This window comes from Sciurus vulgaris (genome assembly GCF_902686455.1).
Source record: "Sciurus vulgaris genome assembly, chromosome: 7".
Taxonomy (NCBI): domain Eukaryota; kingdom Metazoa; phylum Chordata; class Mammalia; order Rodentia; family Sciuridae; genus Sciurus; species Sciurus vulgaris.
Genome location: NC_136467.1, coordinates 30371206 through 30387982, shown reverse-complemented (window position 1 = coordinate 30387982; position 16777 = coordinate 30371206). Strand labels below are relative to the sequence as shown.

The 16777-nt window shown below is 32.6% G+C and overlaps 1 protein-coding gene across 1 annotated transcript in view; it reads right to left on the bottom strand.

The window, feature by feature from the left end:
* AHI1 (Abelson helper integration site 1) overlaps positions 1–16777 on the bottom strand; it is a 208733-nt gene that overhangs the window by 80665 nt on the left and 111291 nt on the right. The window contains 1 exon segment of the mRNA XM_079146243.1: positions 10023–10143. Coding sequence (XP_079002369.1) covers positions 10023–10143 — 121 coding nt within the window.

Here is a 16777-nt window from a genome sequence, read left to right as displayed (position 1 = left end):
TTAAGTTCACTCACGGCAATGATTAGATTTCTGTCACACACATAACAAAAGTGATTAGTTTATATTATCTTGCTATGTACGTTTAAAGTTGAATATTTTCTAAGATTAGATTTTATATTTAGAGTTTTTATAATAGCTCTGTTCCATTTGCCTAAATCCAAAATTTTTGTTTAAAAAAAGTAAATGTAAATAATTTTATAAGTCTTCAAAATACAAACAAGACAAATTAAGAAGTTATTAATAATAATACATCAACAAAAAGTTTTGGAAAAGGTAAACATCAGAATATCTATATGAATTCAATGATTTAGGTCATATTTAGGCTATGTTAGGATTAAATTATATAGCTTGCAGAGTCATTAAATCAGTAAGATCTCATTTTGAGAATTTCTTACAGTTTATGATATTCAGTTGCTTGATTTTTATTTTTCATTCATTAATATACCACTGGGCAAATGCTACAGTGCACTGACAACTAAATTTAAAAGGATCTTAAAAGACATATACCAACACACATAGGAATGAGACTAAAATTTAAAGTAACTTTTCTATTTTGAACAGATTAAGGGTGAAAATTGTAAGGTTGGAACCATATGACACCATACACACATCAAAGAAAACAGCTTCCTACAAAAAAATGGCTAATAGTGGGCAGATTCTAGATCATTTGAATCTGCTGATTTCAACAAGGAGTAAAGTTTGCACTCATATTCTCCCCAGAAGATGTGCAGAGAAATTTAACACTTCTTGTAATCAATACATTAGTACTAAATGCATATCTCTGTGGATGGAGAACCATCAATTCATTAATATTTATTAGCTGATGAAATATTTTTAAATTAAGAAATTATATGTGCATAGAATATAGTGTAAATTATCAACATGTTTAAAAACACCTAATTTAGATAACATTATGAAAAAATATAGGGGCTTCTATTATGAAGGATAAGTTTTAATAATTAATACTTTAATAGATTAACTTGGATTACTGCAGAATTAGTATAATACCATACTGATTACTCAAATGTATCTTTAAACTATTGATCCAACATCAATTTTAGAGAGTCCAAGTATGACAACAACAACAACAAATTTTAGCAAATGAAGTCTTATTTGTGGAAAAGGAGAGTAAAATAGTCGTGTGTTAAAGGAAAATTCCAAGCAAGGAAGATTTTAGCCAGTAACCAGAAAAATCCAAATATGAAATTAGTCCCATTTTCTAGGACTAGTCTGTTGATGGGTGGTTAGAGAAAGGATATGGAATGTCAGCAACATCAGCTTTGGAAGTAATTCTTGATCTTTGGGAGATGAGATGGACAACAGGATTAAGATGGTTAAGTCAGTCTGAACAGCTACGTGACATATATACATTTTATCCTGTCTTCATTTTTATCATTAAGCAACTATTACTTAACTCATGCTACAGAAATGAAAGATAAGAGTAACAACCTACATTGATTTGTTTAATCATTTAAAAGGTGATTTCACATTCCTTGTTAGCCTTTGTAAAAAGCGGTCAAATTTGGCATAACAATATCCATTTTATATGTGAAAAACTTCATAAGTTGTTCCCACCCCCAAGCCTTAGAGCCCCTCTCTTTTTAATAGGGAGTCCTCTTTTTAAAAACTCAATTCAGAAATCACTGAGTCTTTAAATTCTTTCTTATCTTCCCAGACCCCTGAGCCTGAGTTAGGCTCTCCATGTTGTGCTATGAATGTCTGCTTGTCAACTTCTAATTAAAAACTGCTGACTCTTGAGGGCAGGGTTTGTAATTTTTAATCTGAACAACCAGCACACTGCCCAACCTATCGTAAGTTATTTAGAATTTGAATAAATTGAGTAGCTGGCTGGGTGATAAAGGAGAATTAGAAATCTGACATTAATTCCTAATCTGAAGTTCACTTCTGCATATCAATACTTCAATTAATGAACAAATGTTATCAAAATATTTCTGATTAAATAAGTATCCTTCCTCCCATTTTGATTTTTTTTAAACTACAGAATAGTATGTTCTTGAGCAGAGAAACTACAGGTTGCAAAATGGAATTGTATGAAGTACCTTAAAGTTTTCTGATGCTTCTTGCTGCATGGTTTTAGAGGCAGTCATATCCTGAGAGAAACCAAGGCTAGCAAAGGGAGTTCTGTGTTATTTTGGTTGTTTCTCAGCTTTGGAAAAAAAAGATTGTCCCCCAACCAAAAACATACTCTCACACAAATTTTGACCTATTATTTTAACTATCTGATGGTCCCAATGTTATCACATTTCATGGGTTAAGACTGGTACTTCTGTGGAAAGTTAAAGTTTCAAAAGTGAAGTGTATTCTGGGGGATTGTTTGAGACACTTGTTTGAAAATTGTCCTCTTAAAATTACTTAATCTTGACACCTTTTTGGCATGCTTCTACAACTCCTATACCCATTATTTGTCCCTCTTACATATTTTTCTCCTATAATCATCACTTAATTCATTTTATTAAATCATGGACTTCCTCCATTCTGTTAGTCACAATGAAAATTTATGATTTTAAATGGGGTGGAGGAAGAATCTCCAATAACTTCCTACTTTTATTCTCACAACATTTTAAGGATTTTAAAGTATTAAAATATTTTTGTGATCCTAACAATTCTATGCAGGAGAAAATATAGAGACATTTATCTGAAGTGAGAAAGTCAACTAAGCTCAAAAACAGCAGAAAAAGGGATTTGTAATTAAAAATGACAACATGAAAATTTCATGAAAACAAGTCATATTAATAAAATGATTCATTTTATTTTGCTTCATTTAAATTTAACTTAGAGCAATGTTGTGAAAAGATATATAAGTACGTAAAACAAAATACATTGCCCTTCAAATATAAATAAGCCAAGATACAAATACCCCATTGTCAGTAATAAGCATTTCTGCTAATTTTTCTCCCCCATCCACCCATAATAGTGATTGATTTAATTACTGAATAATCTAAATCTAAAATTTTTTTTTGATATAAATGTTGCCAACACTGGTCTTAAATTCATGGGTTCAAGTAATTCTTCTGCTTAGCCTCTTTAGTAGCTGGAAATACAAGCATTTACCACCATGCCTGATGGCATGTTCTAAAATTTAGTTCTACAAGACTCTTGAGATGATTGAATGGGGTCTGGATTTAGACAAAAATATCAGAATAAAATTTCTCTGAAAAGAGCCTGTTGATTTGACTACAGATTAAACATGCCAATTATACTGGACCCAAGCCTTAAAGACAATCTATTAACTGACAAATACAATATATCTAAATGTGAAATAAAATATAAATTGATTAATCCTCAGAAATTAAGATGTCCTTCTTAACACCTTCATTTCAAAAATCATGCCTTTTCCAAATGTTAGTATTGTTACAATGTATCAAAGAACTCTAAGCTAGTAAAGGAAGATAATACCCACAGCCAGAGGGACCACTTGGCAGAATAAAAGGACAAAGGGCCCTTTCCAAGGGTCTTGACCAAGGAATCCACTTTGCCTCCCATTCTCAAGTCCTACTCTGGGACACTCAGTCTGGTATGGAGATGATGATGTACTGAGCTAGGTGCCACTGACATTAGTTAGGTGCATTATAGTTAGTCAATCCCTCCAGTTCTTAGTTTGTACTGCAAATGAATTGAAAAATAAAAGTTTAAATATCTTTAAAACTTTAAAATGATTTCACTCAGTAAAAACACATTTGCCCTCCTTTTAGAGTTTTGTTGAGGATAAAACAAATATATATATATATATATTAAAAATCCTATAAATGTTTGTGTAAACCTAAATTGCTGTCATTATTTCATACATTTTCATAATCATACCAAACATGTATGGAAACAGTTTTGAGAATAAAGTATCATGTTCAGTACATGGTGAAGCATTTATATGGGCTGTAACCTTTAATTTAACCCAAAATGTTAAAATTACAAATTCACTTTTTTTAAAATTAGGAAAGACGTTAATAGTTTTAATAGAATTAGCTGATTTATTATTTTGTTATTATGAATTTAGAACAACAGCCTAATAACAGTTCCCAAAGTAAGTATATCTTAAAGAGTATTTTCTTCTCTACCCAATGTCTCACCCAGACACCAGCTATAGTTTTTAAACTATATTTTTGAAAAAAATTTTCAACTTTTTAAATGGTGTATTACATTGTACATAAGTGTACATAATGATGAAATTTTTTGTTAAATTTTCTTACATTTAACAGCATAATAAATCTCTCTTTGATTTCCATGAGATCTGCCCCAATTTTCTTTTCCTTTTTACTTTCTAGCTTTTGCATGAGAGAAAATATATAAGCCTTGACCTTTTGAATTTAATTCATTTAACATAATGGTCTCTAGTTCCATTCATTTTTCTGGCAAATGATATAATTTCATTTTCCTTTATGACTGAATAAACTTCATTATATACATATATACCACATTTTATCTAATCATCCACTGATGGACACCTAGACTGGTTCTATAATTTAACTCTTGTGAATTGTGCTGCTATAAACACAGATATGTATGAATCACTGTGGTATGATGACCTCAATTTTTCAGGATAAATATCAAGGAGTGGCATAGCTGGGTCGTGCAGTGGTTCCATTCCTTGTCTTCTGAGGAAACTCCACTCTGATTTCCATAGTGGTTGCACTAATTTACTATCCACTAACAGCCTAATAGTGCTCCCTTTTTTCCACATCCTCTCCAGCATTTATTATTATTTGTATTCTTGCCATTCTGACTGGTGTGAGATGAAATCTCAATGTAGTATTGATTTGCATTTCCCTAGTTGCTATTTATGTTGAACATTTTTTTCATATACTTGTTGGATCACTTAGGACTCAACAATGGGGTCCTAACTTGGCAGGTCCTATTGAGAAAGTTGTTGCCTGTGCCTATATGCTGAAGTGTTGACCCTGTTTTCTTCTAGGAGTTGCACAGTTTCTGGTCTAATTCCTAGGTCTCTGATCCATTTTGAGATGATTTTTGTGCAGGGAGAGATAAGTATCTAGTTTTATTCTTCTACATATGGATAACCGGTTTTCTCAGCACTATTGTTAAAAAGGCTATCTTTTCTCCAATGTATGTTTTGTGTATCTGTGTCAAGGATCAGATGACTATAGATGTGTAGGTTTGTTTGTGTGTCTTCTGTTCCACTGTTTTTAAAAAATTTTTTTTAAATTTTTAAATTTTATTGTTCTGATTAGTTGTCGATTTTTATGCTTGCACCATGCAGTTTTTGTTATTAATAGCTCTGTACTACAATTTGAAGTAAGATATTGTGATGCCTTCAACATTGTTTTTTTGGCTTAGAATTACTTCAGCTATTGTGGGTCTTTTATTCTTCCAAATAAATTTTAGGACTGTTTTTTCTAGTTCTGTAAAGAATATTATTGGTATTTTCATGGGGTTTGCATGGAATCTGCATACTGTTTCTGTAGTATAGCCATTTTAACAATATTAGTTCTGCTTATCCATGAACATGGGAGGTCTATCCATCTTCTGAGGTCCTCTTCAATTTCCTTCTTCAATATTCTATAGTTTTCATTGTAGAGGTCTTTCACCTTGTTCATTAGATTTATTTCTAGGTATTTCATTTTATTTTATTTTTCGATGCTATTGTGAATGGACTTGCTTTCTTGATTTCTTAGCAGATTCGTTGTTGGTATATAGGAAAGCTATTGATTTTTGTATGTTAATTTCGTAACCTGATATTTTGCTGAATTCATTTCTTGGCTCTAGACATGTTTTGGAGGAATTTTTTGTACATTTTAAGTATAGGGTCACCTACCATCTGCAAACAGTAATAATTTGACTTCTTCCTTTCCTATTTTTATTCCTTTTATTTCCCTCTTTGCCTAATTGCTCTAACTAGGATTTCCAGCACTATATTAAGTAGGAGCGGTATGAGTGGACATTCTTGTCTTATTCCATAATTTAAAGGAAATGCTTTGTTTCCCCCATTAGAATGAGGCTTTGTTTTTCACATATGACCTTTATGATGTTGAGGTAGGTTTCTTGTATCACTAGTTTCTTTAGTGTTTTTATCATGCATGGGTACTGTCAAAGTTCTTCTCTGCATCTGTTGAGATGACTAAGTTATCTTTGTCCTTAATTTTATTTATATGAATTACATTTATTGATTTACATATATGAAATCATTCTTGCATCTCTGGAATAAAACCAACTCACAAACTTCTAAATATGTTGTTGAATATGATTTGCTAATATTAAGTGTTTTTGCATCTAAGTTCATCAGGAATATTAGTCTATAGTTTTCTTTCCTTGACACGTCCTTATTTGGTTTTGTTATGTGATACTGGCTAGACAGAATGAATTTGGAAGTGTTCCATTCCTTTTAAAAGCATATTTTATCATATTTTTCATATTTATATCTTGGATAACTCTTCTATTTAAAGAATAAAAAATGAATTCCTCAGTATAGCACTATTTGACCCCAACCTACCTTTGCAGACCCAGTTTTCCCTAAACATCTGTTCCACCATTTTCAGCTAAACAAAAACTCAAACCACTCCTAGACATGTCAAGTTCTCTTTCAAGTGTTGTTAAAAAATAAATAAAATAAAATAAAATGCATGTGTGTGTATGTGTGTGTGGGGGGGAAGGGGGGGAGAGGGAGAGGGGGGGAGAGAGAGAGAGAGAGAGAGAGAGAGAGAGAGAGAGAGAGAGAGAGAGAGAGAGAGAGAGAGAGAGAGAGAGAGAGAGAGACTCATTAAAGTATGGTAAGAAAAAATTTTACTTAGGGTGAATGAAAAGGACACAGATCACTGCAGGAGGACAGATCAAACAACTGAACTCCATAGACAAGTATTAAGTGAGAAGTGGAGGGAAAAGAATCAAGAATGACTCCAAGTTTCTCTAAACAAATGGGTCAATGATGGTATGGAGTGCTGGGATTAAGAAGTGGTAGGGGAAGCTGAGGTAGAAGGCAGGGTTTTGGGGGCAGAGAATCAAGAGCTCTATTTGTATATGTAGTATGAAACAACCTGTTAGCTCTTCAATCTCTCTTTATTGCTGGATACTTTGATGGTCTATAATTTCATTGTTTATTACAGTGACTTAGTTTGCTGCCTATTCATTTGTTTCCCCAACCCAACCAAAAGCTTCTTGAAGGCAGAGATTGTAATATTTACTCTATATCTTTGATAGAGGGCCTAAAACAAGGTAGACACTTAAAATGATTTTACAATGAATAAGGCAGTATTCTGAAAATTCAGGAAAATAAATCCACGAGGAAAGAAATGCTTAGTTTTCTAGCAGTCCCCATTACCTAGACCTTACCTTGAACCAATAAGATCAATATATGTTTGGCTGAACATAAAAGCCCATAAAAGCCCACACCAGAGTTGCTACATCCAGCAAGTGAACTCACCTATATGTAATATATATAAATCAAGTTCTATTCTAAACTCTCTTCACACAATTGTTAGCAGGATCATATCTCTTCACACAATTGTTAGCAGTATATTAGCTGTGTGAACAGGTTTTCCCTATACTTTACAAAGTAAAACATGGTATGACCTATATATTTCAGATAGGTTCTCAATTGATATTTTTATTTTTAAACACTCTAATCCATATTATTTGTTTGGCAGTCTTGTATTTCGGATTCTAATAGATTTGTAAAGTCAAGAACATTTATTTTAAAACTTATTTGAACACTGAATAAAATCACATAAGTTTTAGGAGAAAAAATAAAATCCAAAGTCTTCAGTAGGTGAATGAAATCCATGAAGAAACTAATCAAGATTCTATAGTTAATTAGAAATAGGGCCAGATCTAGAAACTAGTCTACCTGCTTCCTGGTGCAGGATTTCTTCCACTGAGACTGGCTTTTTAATGAATAAAATAGATTAATTTGGCCATTTTGCAATTGGCCATTCTGCTTTTATCACTTTTCTATATAGATCACATATTCTCCTTTTATTATTTTTCTGTCTTAATAAACTTTCTAGGAAGTATATGCCTTATAGTGAGGTTAGGTATATTAGTAGCTATACCAAAATGAGATGTAGTCATGTAATCATGTATTGCATGGCTAAATGATAATACCACTGAGACAGTGTGTATGTGGACAAACATCCTGGATGTAGATATCCCACTGTGACCTACATGGCCAGGGGAGCTAAAGGAAAACTGAGCCACTCCTATGTATGCTTGTGAAGTCTGCAAGGCTTGCCCTTATCAAATCTTCTGTTCTTCCTCTCTTACCATTTCAAAGGATTTCCTATCTATCCTTCTGCTCTTCCTCTTCACAAAAAATAAAAGCATTTTATATTCATTATCTACACAATATTCTAAGTCTTTAATCCAGAAATGTGGACTAAAATGTTTGTTCCCAGAAATTATGACCTAAGCACAAATATGGTAGGAAACTCCCTCCTACTGATTAAAAGCACAAGGTATAAAGGAAAACCAATTATGTATTTAGGGTGCAAAGAATAAGTCTAAAGGGGCAGTACACGGAGAACCTACCAATGAAAATATCAATGATCAGCACTATTGCTCTAACTTCTGTTAGATATCTGGAACAAGAGAAATTAAAAATTTGGGGGGTTTGAGATAATAGTTAATTACTAGAAGGATCCGAATTTAGTACTCAAAGTGTTTTAAAACCTAGCTCACACTATTTACCATGTTTACAATGTCAATATTTAAATTCATACAGTGCCATAAGTTTACAAAGTGTTTTCATATATGTCATCTGGACATCAACAACACATAGTATAAACAAACACCATTATCAGTTTTCAGATAAGGTCTTGGGTTCACAGATATAATAAAAGATAGCCAGCACTACCGTAAGACTTCTGAATCAAAATATTTTCTCATTATAGCATAAAACTTAAACACAGCAAAATTCACATAATTTGTATATGTAAATTCCAAAATACTTTCAAGGTAGAAAAGATAGTATTCTCTGAATTTCTAAGAAAATTATGCTGATCTTGGAGGAGATTCAAAATGGTAGAATAGAGGAGGTCACATTCCTGGCTGCTCCATGGAGTGAAACCAAGAAAGTAGATAGGCAGCTTCTCTGTAAGCCAATTCCTATTGTTCTCTCTTTCACTCTTCCTCTAATATTTTAACTTCTGTCTTCTCTCCTCCTTCTTTATAATCATCACATCCTATATTACTTCTGTTCTCTATCTGTCCACCATTTGAAAATGTAAACCCTTTTGCAAACTTGCTGTTTTGATTATAATTATCATATCATTTATTCATGGTGATAATTAACACTGTAGATGTCATAGTAGAAGATCATGCTGATCTTTTCAAACTCAAATTTCTTTATAATCTCTGTTAAATAGTCATTGTTTTATAATTTTCAGCTAGCTCACATTTCTTAAAGAATTCAGTAACAGGAAAATTACTGTTAGAAATATACAGTGAATGAATAGAAAAAGTCATTTTTCAATGCAAAAATACTTTTCTCACTTAGATGATTTTCTTTGACTTTATCTGAAAATCTTATTCAAATTTGAACATTAGCCTAAAAATTTACAATTGTACAGTTCATATCAACTCAGTAATTCATGTAATTTTTTTAACAAGTTTTTTTGCATATTTTACTAATTTGAGAACTTTGAGGGGACGTGATATCTCTGCAAGTTGCATCCTACTTCTGCCAAAATGCATTGATTCTACTTGGACTTTACTAAAGATGAAAAACAGGATTATTTGTAAACTATTGTTCCTTTATTCAACTGGGAAACTGAATTAGATTTAGAATTATACATGTTTAAAACTCATTTGCCTTTAAGTTATTATCTGTTTAATAGAATACAGGTTCAGAATAGCTACCGTTTAAGTTGACAAATCTAAATTTACTTTGAAGTAATTTCTGTGATTTCAAGGCAAAAAGGATGACTGACTGCAATTTGTCAACTGTGAAAACTGACCATTAAAATGCTATCTTATTTCTGAAGAGAAATATGTGAATTCATTAAAAAAAATAATATCTAAACACTTAGAAGAATAGTCAAAGTAAGAAAGGGGCTCACCGGTCTGAGTGAAACCAAACTGATGCAGAATCTCATGAGCGGACAGCGAGTTTGACTGTTTTAACTTAGACTGTTGTGAGGAGGCTGGTGGTGGTGAAGTTAACGAGAGATTTTTGTTGACCTGCAATAGAAAATGCAAATCAGAAACTACAGCGTAATTTTCTGGGTTACTGATGCAAAAAATGGATGTGAAATATTTGCTTACTAGCCAAATCAGGACACATGGTGGGTTAAAAGAAGTGATAATGATTTATATGGTTAGAAAAGTTTACAAAACAAAAAACAAAATAGTTTTTATCAGGAAAGGCATACAGTGATAATGAAAGTTAATATTAAAGTAAATAAGTTTTTCTAAAGTTTAGTTATTAAAAATTATCATCACTAATAAAATAGTCTTAATCCATGTAAAAAGTAAAGTGACTCCTTAACTGCTTTTAATTAAGAGTGTAAAATGTTTCATATCCACATTTCTGTAGCATTATAGTGAAAGAGCAGGTACTGCCTTTTTACAGAATGCATAGAAAACACCTGTTAAGACTTGTGTTTACATAAATCAGGGTGACACAGATAACACAGCTGTAACTTAACTTGCCATGTGAAACAGTTTCTACTGCACTGAAAACCTTATTCTGTTTAAAACCAGCATGACTTTAGAAATAATATTAAGCAAAATTTCTGAAGTAAACAATGTTCTACACAACATGTAAAACTTATTATGATTCTCTGAGTACACTGGTCTCACAGGAATGAAATATGTACTATAGTTACCTTAAGAAAATAACAGTTCACCAAAAAAAGTTGAAGTGTTTATGAGGACATTTATATTGTAAATTTTAATGAATTTTAGGAAAAAAGCAAGTCTTTAGTTCATTAATAAGTCAGCAAATTTTTTTTATCATTACCAAGAATCATGATAAAATGTGATATATTTTTTAAAAAATTGGAACAGTGTAATATTTTAGTTCTCTGCATGTATGTAATTGGTGAATTAAAAAAAACTAAAATTATAATTTATGGCATATAAATATTAATATACAAAAATGGCTCCTCTCCTTTTTATTTATTTACTTATTTTGGTTTAAATAATAAAAACCACAGAGTGGACTTCACTAGTATTTAAAAATTCCCTCTTGAGTTCTAAATAAGATAGTTATGGTTTGGGGTTACAAGCAATTTATCTGACTATTTACATATTTGTAAATGCTTCCTTTCTTTCAAATAGTAACAGTATAGCTTAGATTAACTTTTCCTCCTGGAGCTAAGAGCTTTAGCAGATTCAGTAAAAAAAAAAAAATCAATTAAGAACATATACTAATATGGCTCTAAAGTACTTAAACGGTTATGATGACATTTAATACAACACAGAACTATTTTTCAAAGAAGTCAAAAGAGGTCAACTACCACATCAGTGCTAAAATATTGTCCAGCTTTAAAAATTGAGTCCATTATCAAACGCGGACCAAAATTAGGATGATTATTTATGTTAATGTAGTACCTAAAATAACAACAGAATCAATATCTTTGTGCTTCCTTATGCATCTTTAAATGGAGATAATAAAATTGGGGACATGCCAATGAATATGAACATCTGGTATTATAAAGTGCTATTTGCATGTTAACCATAAAACACTAAGTGATATATTAAATAAGAAATAGGTTAATTAGGACTGGGGTATGCCTCAATGGTAGAGTGCTTGCCTAGCATACATAGAGCTCTGGGTTTGATCTGCAGAAATGCAAAAACAAACAAATAAACAAACAAAACCCCCCAAACCTAAAGTGCTATATAAATATTACTATTAACATCATCTACAAATAAGGGTACTTAGGTGATTTAATGTAGTATGGTGATGCAATAAATCAAGAGTTCTATGATTTTAAATGTTAGTATATACAAAAGGACATATTTATAACTTAACCTTTTAATTAATTCCTTTTGTCAGTTTCTTGAAAATCATTTTCCTACATGCCAAACAATGCATTTTATCTGTCGCAAATGCAGAGGTATATGGTGGAGATATGAATCTATATCTCTGTGTGGTCACAGATACTCACAAACACACAAAACACACACGAATACCTACAATGCCTTTTATAGTTTTCCTCTTCAGGAATTTATGTACACTAAAACAAAACAAAACAAACCAGCAAAGTGTGAAGAGTGTACTTAATGCCTCTGCTCAAACAGAAAAACTTGTCACTCTTTTTAAATAAAATACTGTTTGGAAAAATATAATTACAAGTTCTTGCAAAGTATTTTTATAATTCTGTTATTTCTTGACGCCTTTCTTTAGAGGCTATTCAAATGTCCATTAAGTGATGTGTAGCAACATAACAGAGCAGATAAGGCAATTTCCAAGGTTTGTGAAAACTGTTATTATTAGTGATTTGAAATTAGAACTCAAAGTGTTTTCAAGGCTAGCTTCCATATATTTACCACTTCATTTAGAGGAAGAAAAATAATAATAACCATTAGATAGAGTGAAGCAACATCTATTTTTGAAATATATGCTGTGGAAAAGAATTGCTTAATAATTTTACAACAACAGAAAGGTTGGCTAAGATAGTCTACCCTATACTGATCTACCCTCTTTTCACAACACATTTTTCTGCTTGCTTCACACAAAAACCACAGTCTGCCAAAGTCAGTTTAGTACCTCCATATTGAAGAACACTTAAAGCATAAAACTTGAATGAAATTCATAATAGGTTAAAAAGAAAAAAAATCACCAGGAACTTCTGCCAAGTTAATCACAATACTGTTTTGCCTACTCTTTTAGAGTATAAGCAGCTTTATGCAAAATATGCAAACATTAATTCTCTAGAAGTGGGTTCATTTTCATGTTAACAACCTCACTGCCCCCAAAATAAACTGAATGCAAAAGGCTAAGTAAGCTAAGGAAAGTTTCTCTTAGTCATTAGTTAAAATTTAAAATTTTAGGGAGAGGTAGAACACTCATTTCCATATATACTTACAAGTCTAATCATTTTAGCTGACTTCAGACTACATGCTACTTTCACCACAAATAGAATTGTTAATAAATTTTAAGCTTTGAAGACTCCTCAAATTGGTTTTAAGTTATAACTGAATATTCTGATGCTGTTTGTATGCTATGTTCACGAGTTCATCTCTTTGCCCAGATAGTTGTCAATTTTTTCCACCAAATCTGAACAATGCAATATTTTAATCTGAAGACAGTTCTTTAGGCAAAAATAACACAATAATATCCAGGAAATGTTTGTTGCATATTATGTATCTGTTGTAAAAATTAAAATCCCAGTACTGAAAAGCAAGTTAAACCGAAAGCTTGAACTAGAATAATATTCACAATATTTAAGTATTTTTTTAAACTCTCAGAATATAAATTTTTTAAAATTTATTATTTATTGTAAACAAATGGGATACATCTTGTTTCTCTGTACATAAAGTAGAGGCATACCATTTTTGTAATCATACATTTATGTAGGGTAATGGTGTTTGATTCATTGTTATTTTTTCATTCCCTCCCACTCCTCCCACCCTCTTTTCCCTCTATACAGTCCCTCCTTCCTCCATTCTTGTCTCCCTCCCACCCCCCATTATGTGTCATCATCCCCTTATCAGCAAGATCATTGGTCCTTTGGTTTTTTGAGATTGGCTTATCTCACTTAGCATGATATTCTCCAATTTCATCTATTTGCCTGTAAATGCCATAATTTTATCATTCTTTATGGCTGAGTAATATTCCAGTGTGTGTGTGTGTGTGTGTGTGTGTGTGTGTGTGTGTGTGTATCACAGTTTCTTTATCCATTCATCAATTCATCAATTGAAGGGCATCAAGGTTGGTTCCACAGTCTGGCTATTGTGAATTGAGCAGCTATGAACATTGTTGTGGCTGTATCTCTATAGTATACTGATTTTAAGTCTTTTGTGTATAGACCAAAGAGTGGGATAGCTGGGTCAAATGGTGGTTCCATTCCAAGTTTTCTAAGGAATCTCCACACTGCATTCCAGAGTGGCTGCATTAATTTGCAGCCCCACCAGCAATGTATGAGTGTACCTTTTTCCCCACATCCTCGCCAACACCTATTGATGCTAGTATTCTTGATAATCGCCATTCTAATTGGGGTGAGAGGGAATCTTAGGGTAGTTTTGATTAGCGTTTCTCTTATTACTAGAGATGTTGAACATTTTTTCATATATTTGTGGATTGCTTGTAGATCTTCTATGAAGTGTCTGTTCATTTCCTTAGCCCATTTGTTGACTGGGTTATATGTATTCTTGGTGTAGAGTTTTTTGAGTTCTTTGTATATTCTGGAAATTAGTACTCTATCTGAAGTATGAGTGGCAAAGATTTTCTCCCACTCTGTAGGCTCTCTCTTCACATTGCTGATAGTTTCCTTTGCTGAGAGAAAGCTATTTAGTTTGAATCTATCCCAGATATTGATTCTTGCTTTTATTTCTTGTGCTGAGTCCTGTTAAGGAAGTCTGAGTCTAAGCCAACATGTTGAAGATTTGGTCAGAATATAAATTCTAATAGCAGTTTATGATGCTATGATTTCTAGGTTAGTAAAACCAAATAAATGAGTAGACCACAGTATATCAAGAAACATGATCTCTACACCTTCAGATGTTTTCTTTATTAACTGGGACAGAAAAGTGAGAAGAGAAGTGAGAGACTGGGAAGGAGCTATCAGAGATTTTTTTTGTGGGGTGGGGTACCAGGGATTGAACCCAGGGGCACTTTACCACTGAGCCACATCCCTAGCCCTTTTTTATATTTTATTTAGAGACAGTGTCTCACGGAGTTACTTACTGCCTTGCTAAGTTGCTGAGGCTGGATTTGAACTAGAGATCCTCCTGCCTCGGCCTCCTGAGCTGCTGGGATTACAGGAGTGCACCACAGCGTCCAGCTAGACAATTTTTTATGGTGGTATGGTACCAGAAAATCTTAGCCCTAAACCAGTTCATTAATTACTACCATATTAACTAAAATCAGAAGTCAAATTTGAAGCAGTCATTATGAAGTTTTATTTTGTAATATTTAATCAGATATTTGGGGGCCCCTGATAGCTACCAAGATGTTGATGGTTCAAAGATTACTGATATAATTCCTCCAAGAGTACTTAAAAAATTAAGATCTTGGTTTCCTCTAAGACTTTCACTCCTTTCCTTTTAGTTTACTGCCCAACTTCACAAGAAAAATGTGATCCTGAATCCCCTGAACTCCTAATTTTCAAACCAGTGACAAAATGCACCTCCTCCACCTGCCCTTATTTCTTCTTCTGTCAGAGGAAGAAGTGCTTCTGTTCAAGATCAATACCTTCACTGGTCCCCTTGGGGATGTTCCTAAAGCTCTTTTGAATTCTACTCTCAACTTCTCTACTGGCTCTTTTAGGACAAGTTAGAAGAATAGATCCTTCTACTTTAGAACAAAATTAACAGCAAACAAAAAAACTCCCTGTAATTCTCTCTCTCTCTCAAGCTTCATTATAAGGTAAATTCCTTGAAAAACAGTACACAGCTGCTAATCAATCTTTCATTCTTAACCAGCTACAATAAAGCTTGTCTTTACTGTTAACACTAAATGAAGTGAAGGTTACTCTGGATTTTCAATCATCATTCAGGAGATTCACATAGCCTCTGACACTATTCATAACTCTCTTCTCTTTGTTTTTAATCCTGTCCGTCTTGCCATACCCATCTATTACTCATTAATGTATTTGCAAGACCCACTTAGCTCTCTTCTTCCTCATATCATACCACACAGCCACTCTGGGCAGGAACATTTATTTTCATTACTTAATGTGCTTCCTAATGCTGTTTCTTGTATCGAAAACTTGCCCCTCTTGGTCACTGAGTTCAGAGTTAATCAAATCTTTCCCTATAATTTATTTTCTCAGGTAGAGTTATTACTACTGTCTGACTAGTTGCCCAGGTCAGTAAACTGGACTCTTCCTTGATTGCTCCCCACATGCCACATGGATCACATATAGAGTAAAGCCAGCTTTCTACGTATTGTCAGAACAAAACTCAAATCTGCTCATATTCCGTTTTGAATGCCAGTAAGAAATAACTATATTTTAAAAAATTATTTAAAAAATCCTTTCCAAACAATTGAAAACCATTATTCTACTCAAATCTAAACCTGATTTTTTCTTTCTTATGATGAAAATATCCACACACACATACATATATATACACACTTTTTGTTCCTTCTCTTTTCTTTCAGTGGTGCTAGAAATTGAACCCAGGGCCTCATGCAAAGCAAGTGTTCCACCAGTAAGCTATAGTCCCAGGCCCCAAATGAATAAATATATTTTTAACAAGTAGTTTTCTATGGAGTCTCTATTTTTTAAATCTTTAAAAAAAGTTTTCAGTAAATAATATGTTCCAAGATAGATTAGAGTATAATACAGATTACTACTTTACATTTATAGAATTCTTATACTAAACAGAATTCAATAAACTTTGCCTTGGCTGCATTTATGTTCATCAAGGGTAAGTGATAATTAAAAAAAAAAAAAAGAAGAAGATGATTAAATTCCGAAGCTTACAAGGTGTAGGAGATACAGATATATAAGGATTAGGAATAGAAGCATCTATCTATCTATCTATCTATCTATCTATCTATCTATCTATCTATCTATCTATCTATCTATCTGGGGGATGTTGCTTTAGTACTAGACAATGCTGGGAAAAAACAGGCAAAATTAATTATAATTTAAGGCAGAACAAGCCCATTTATAAAACACAACAGCTATGCATAAATATG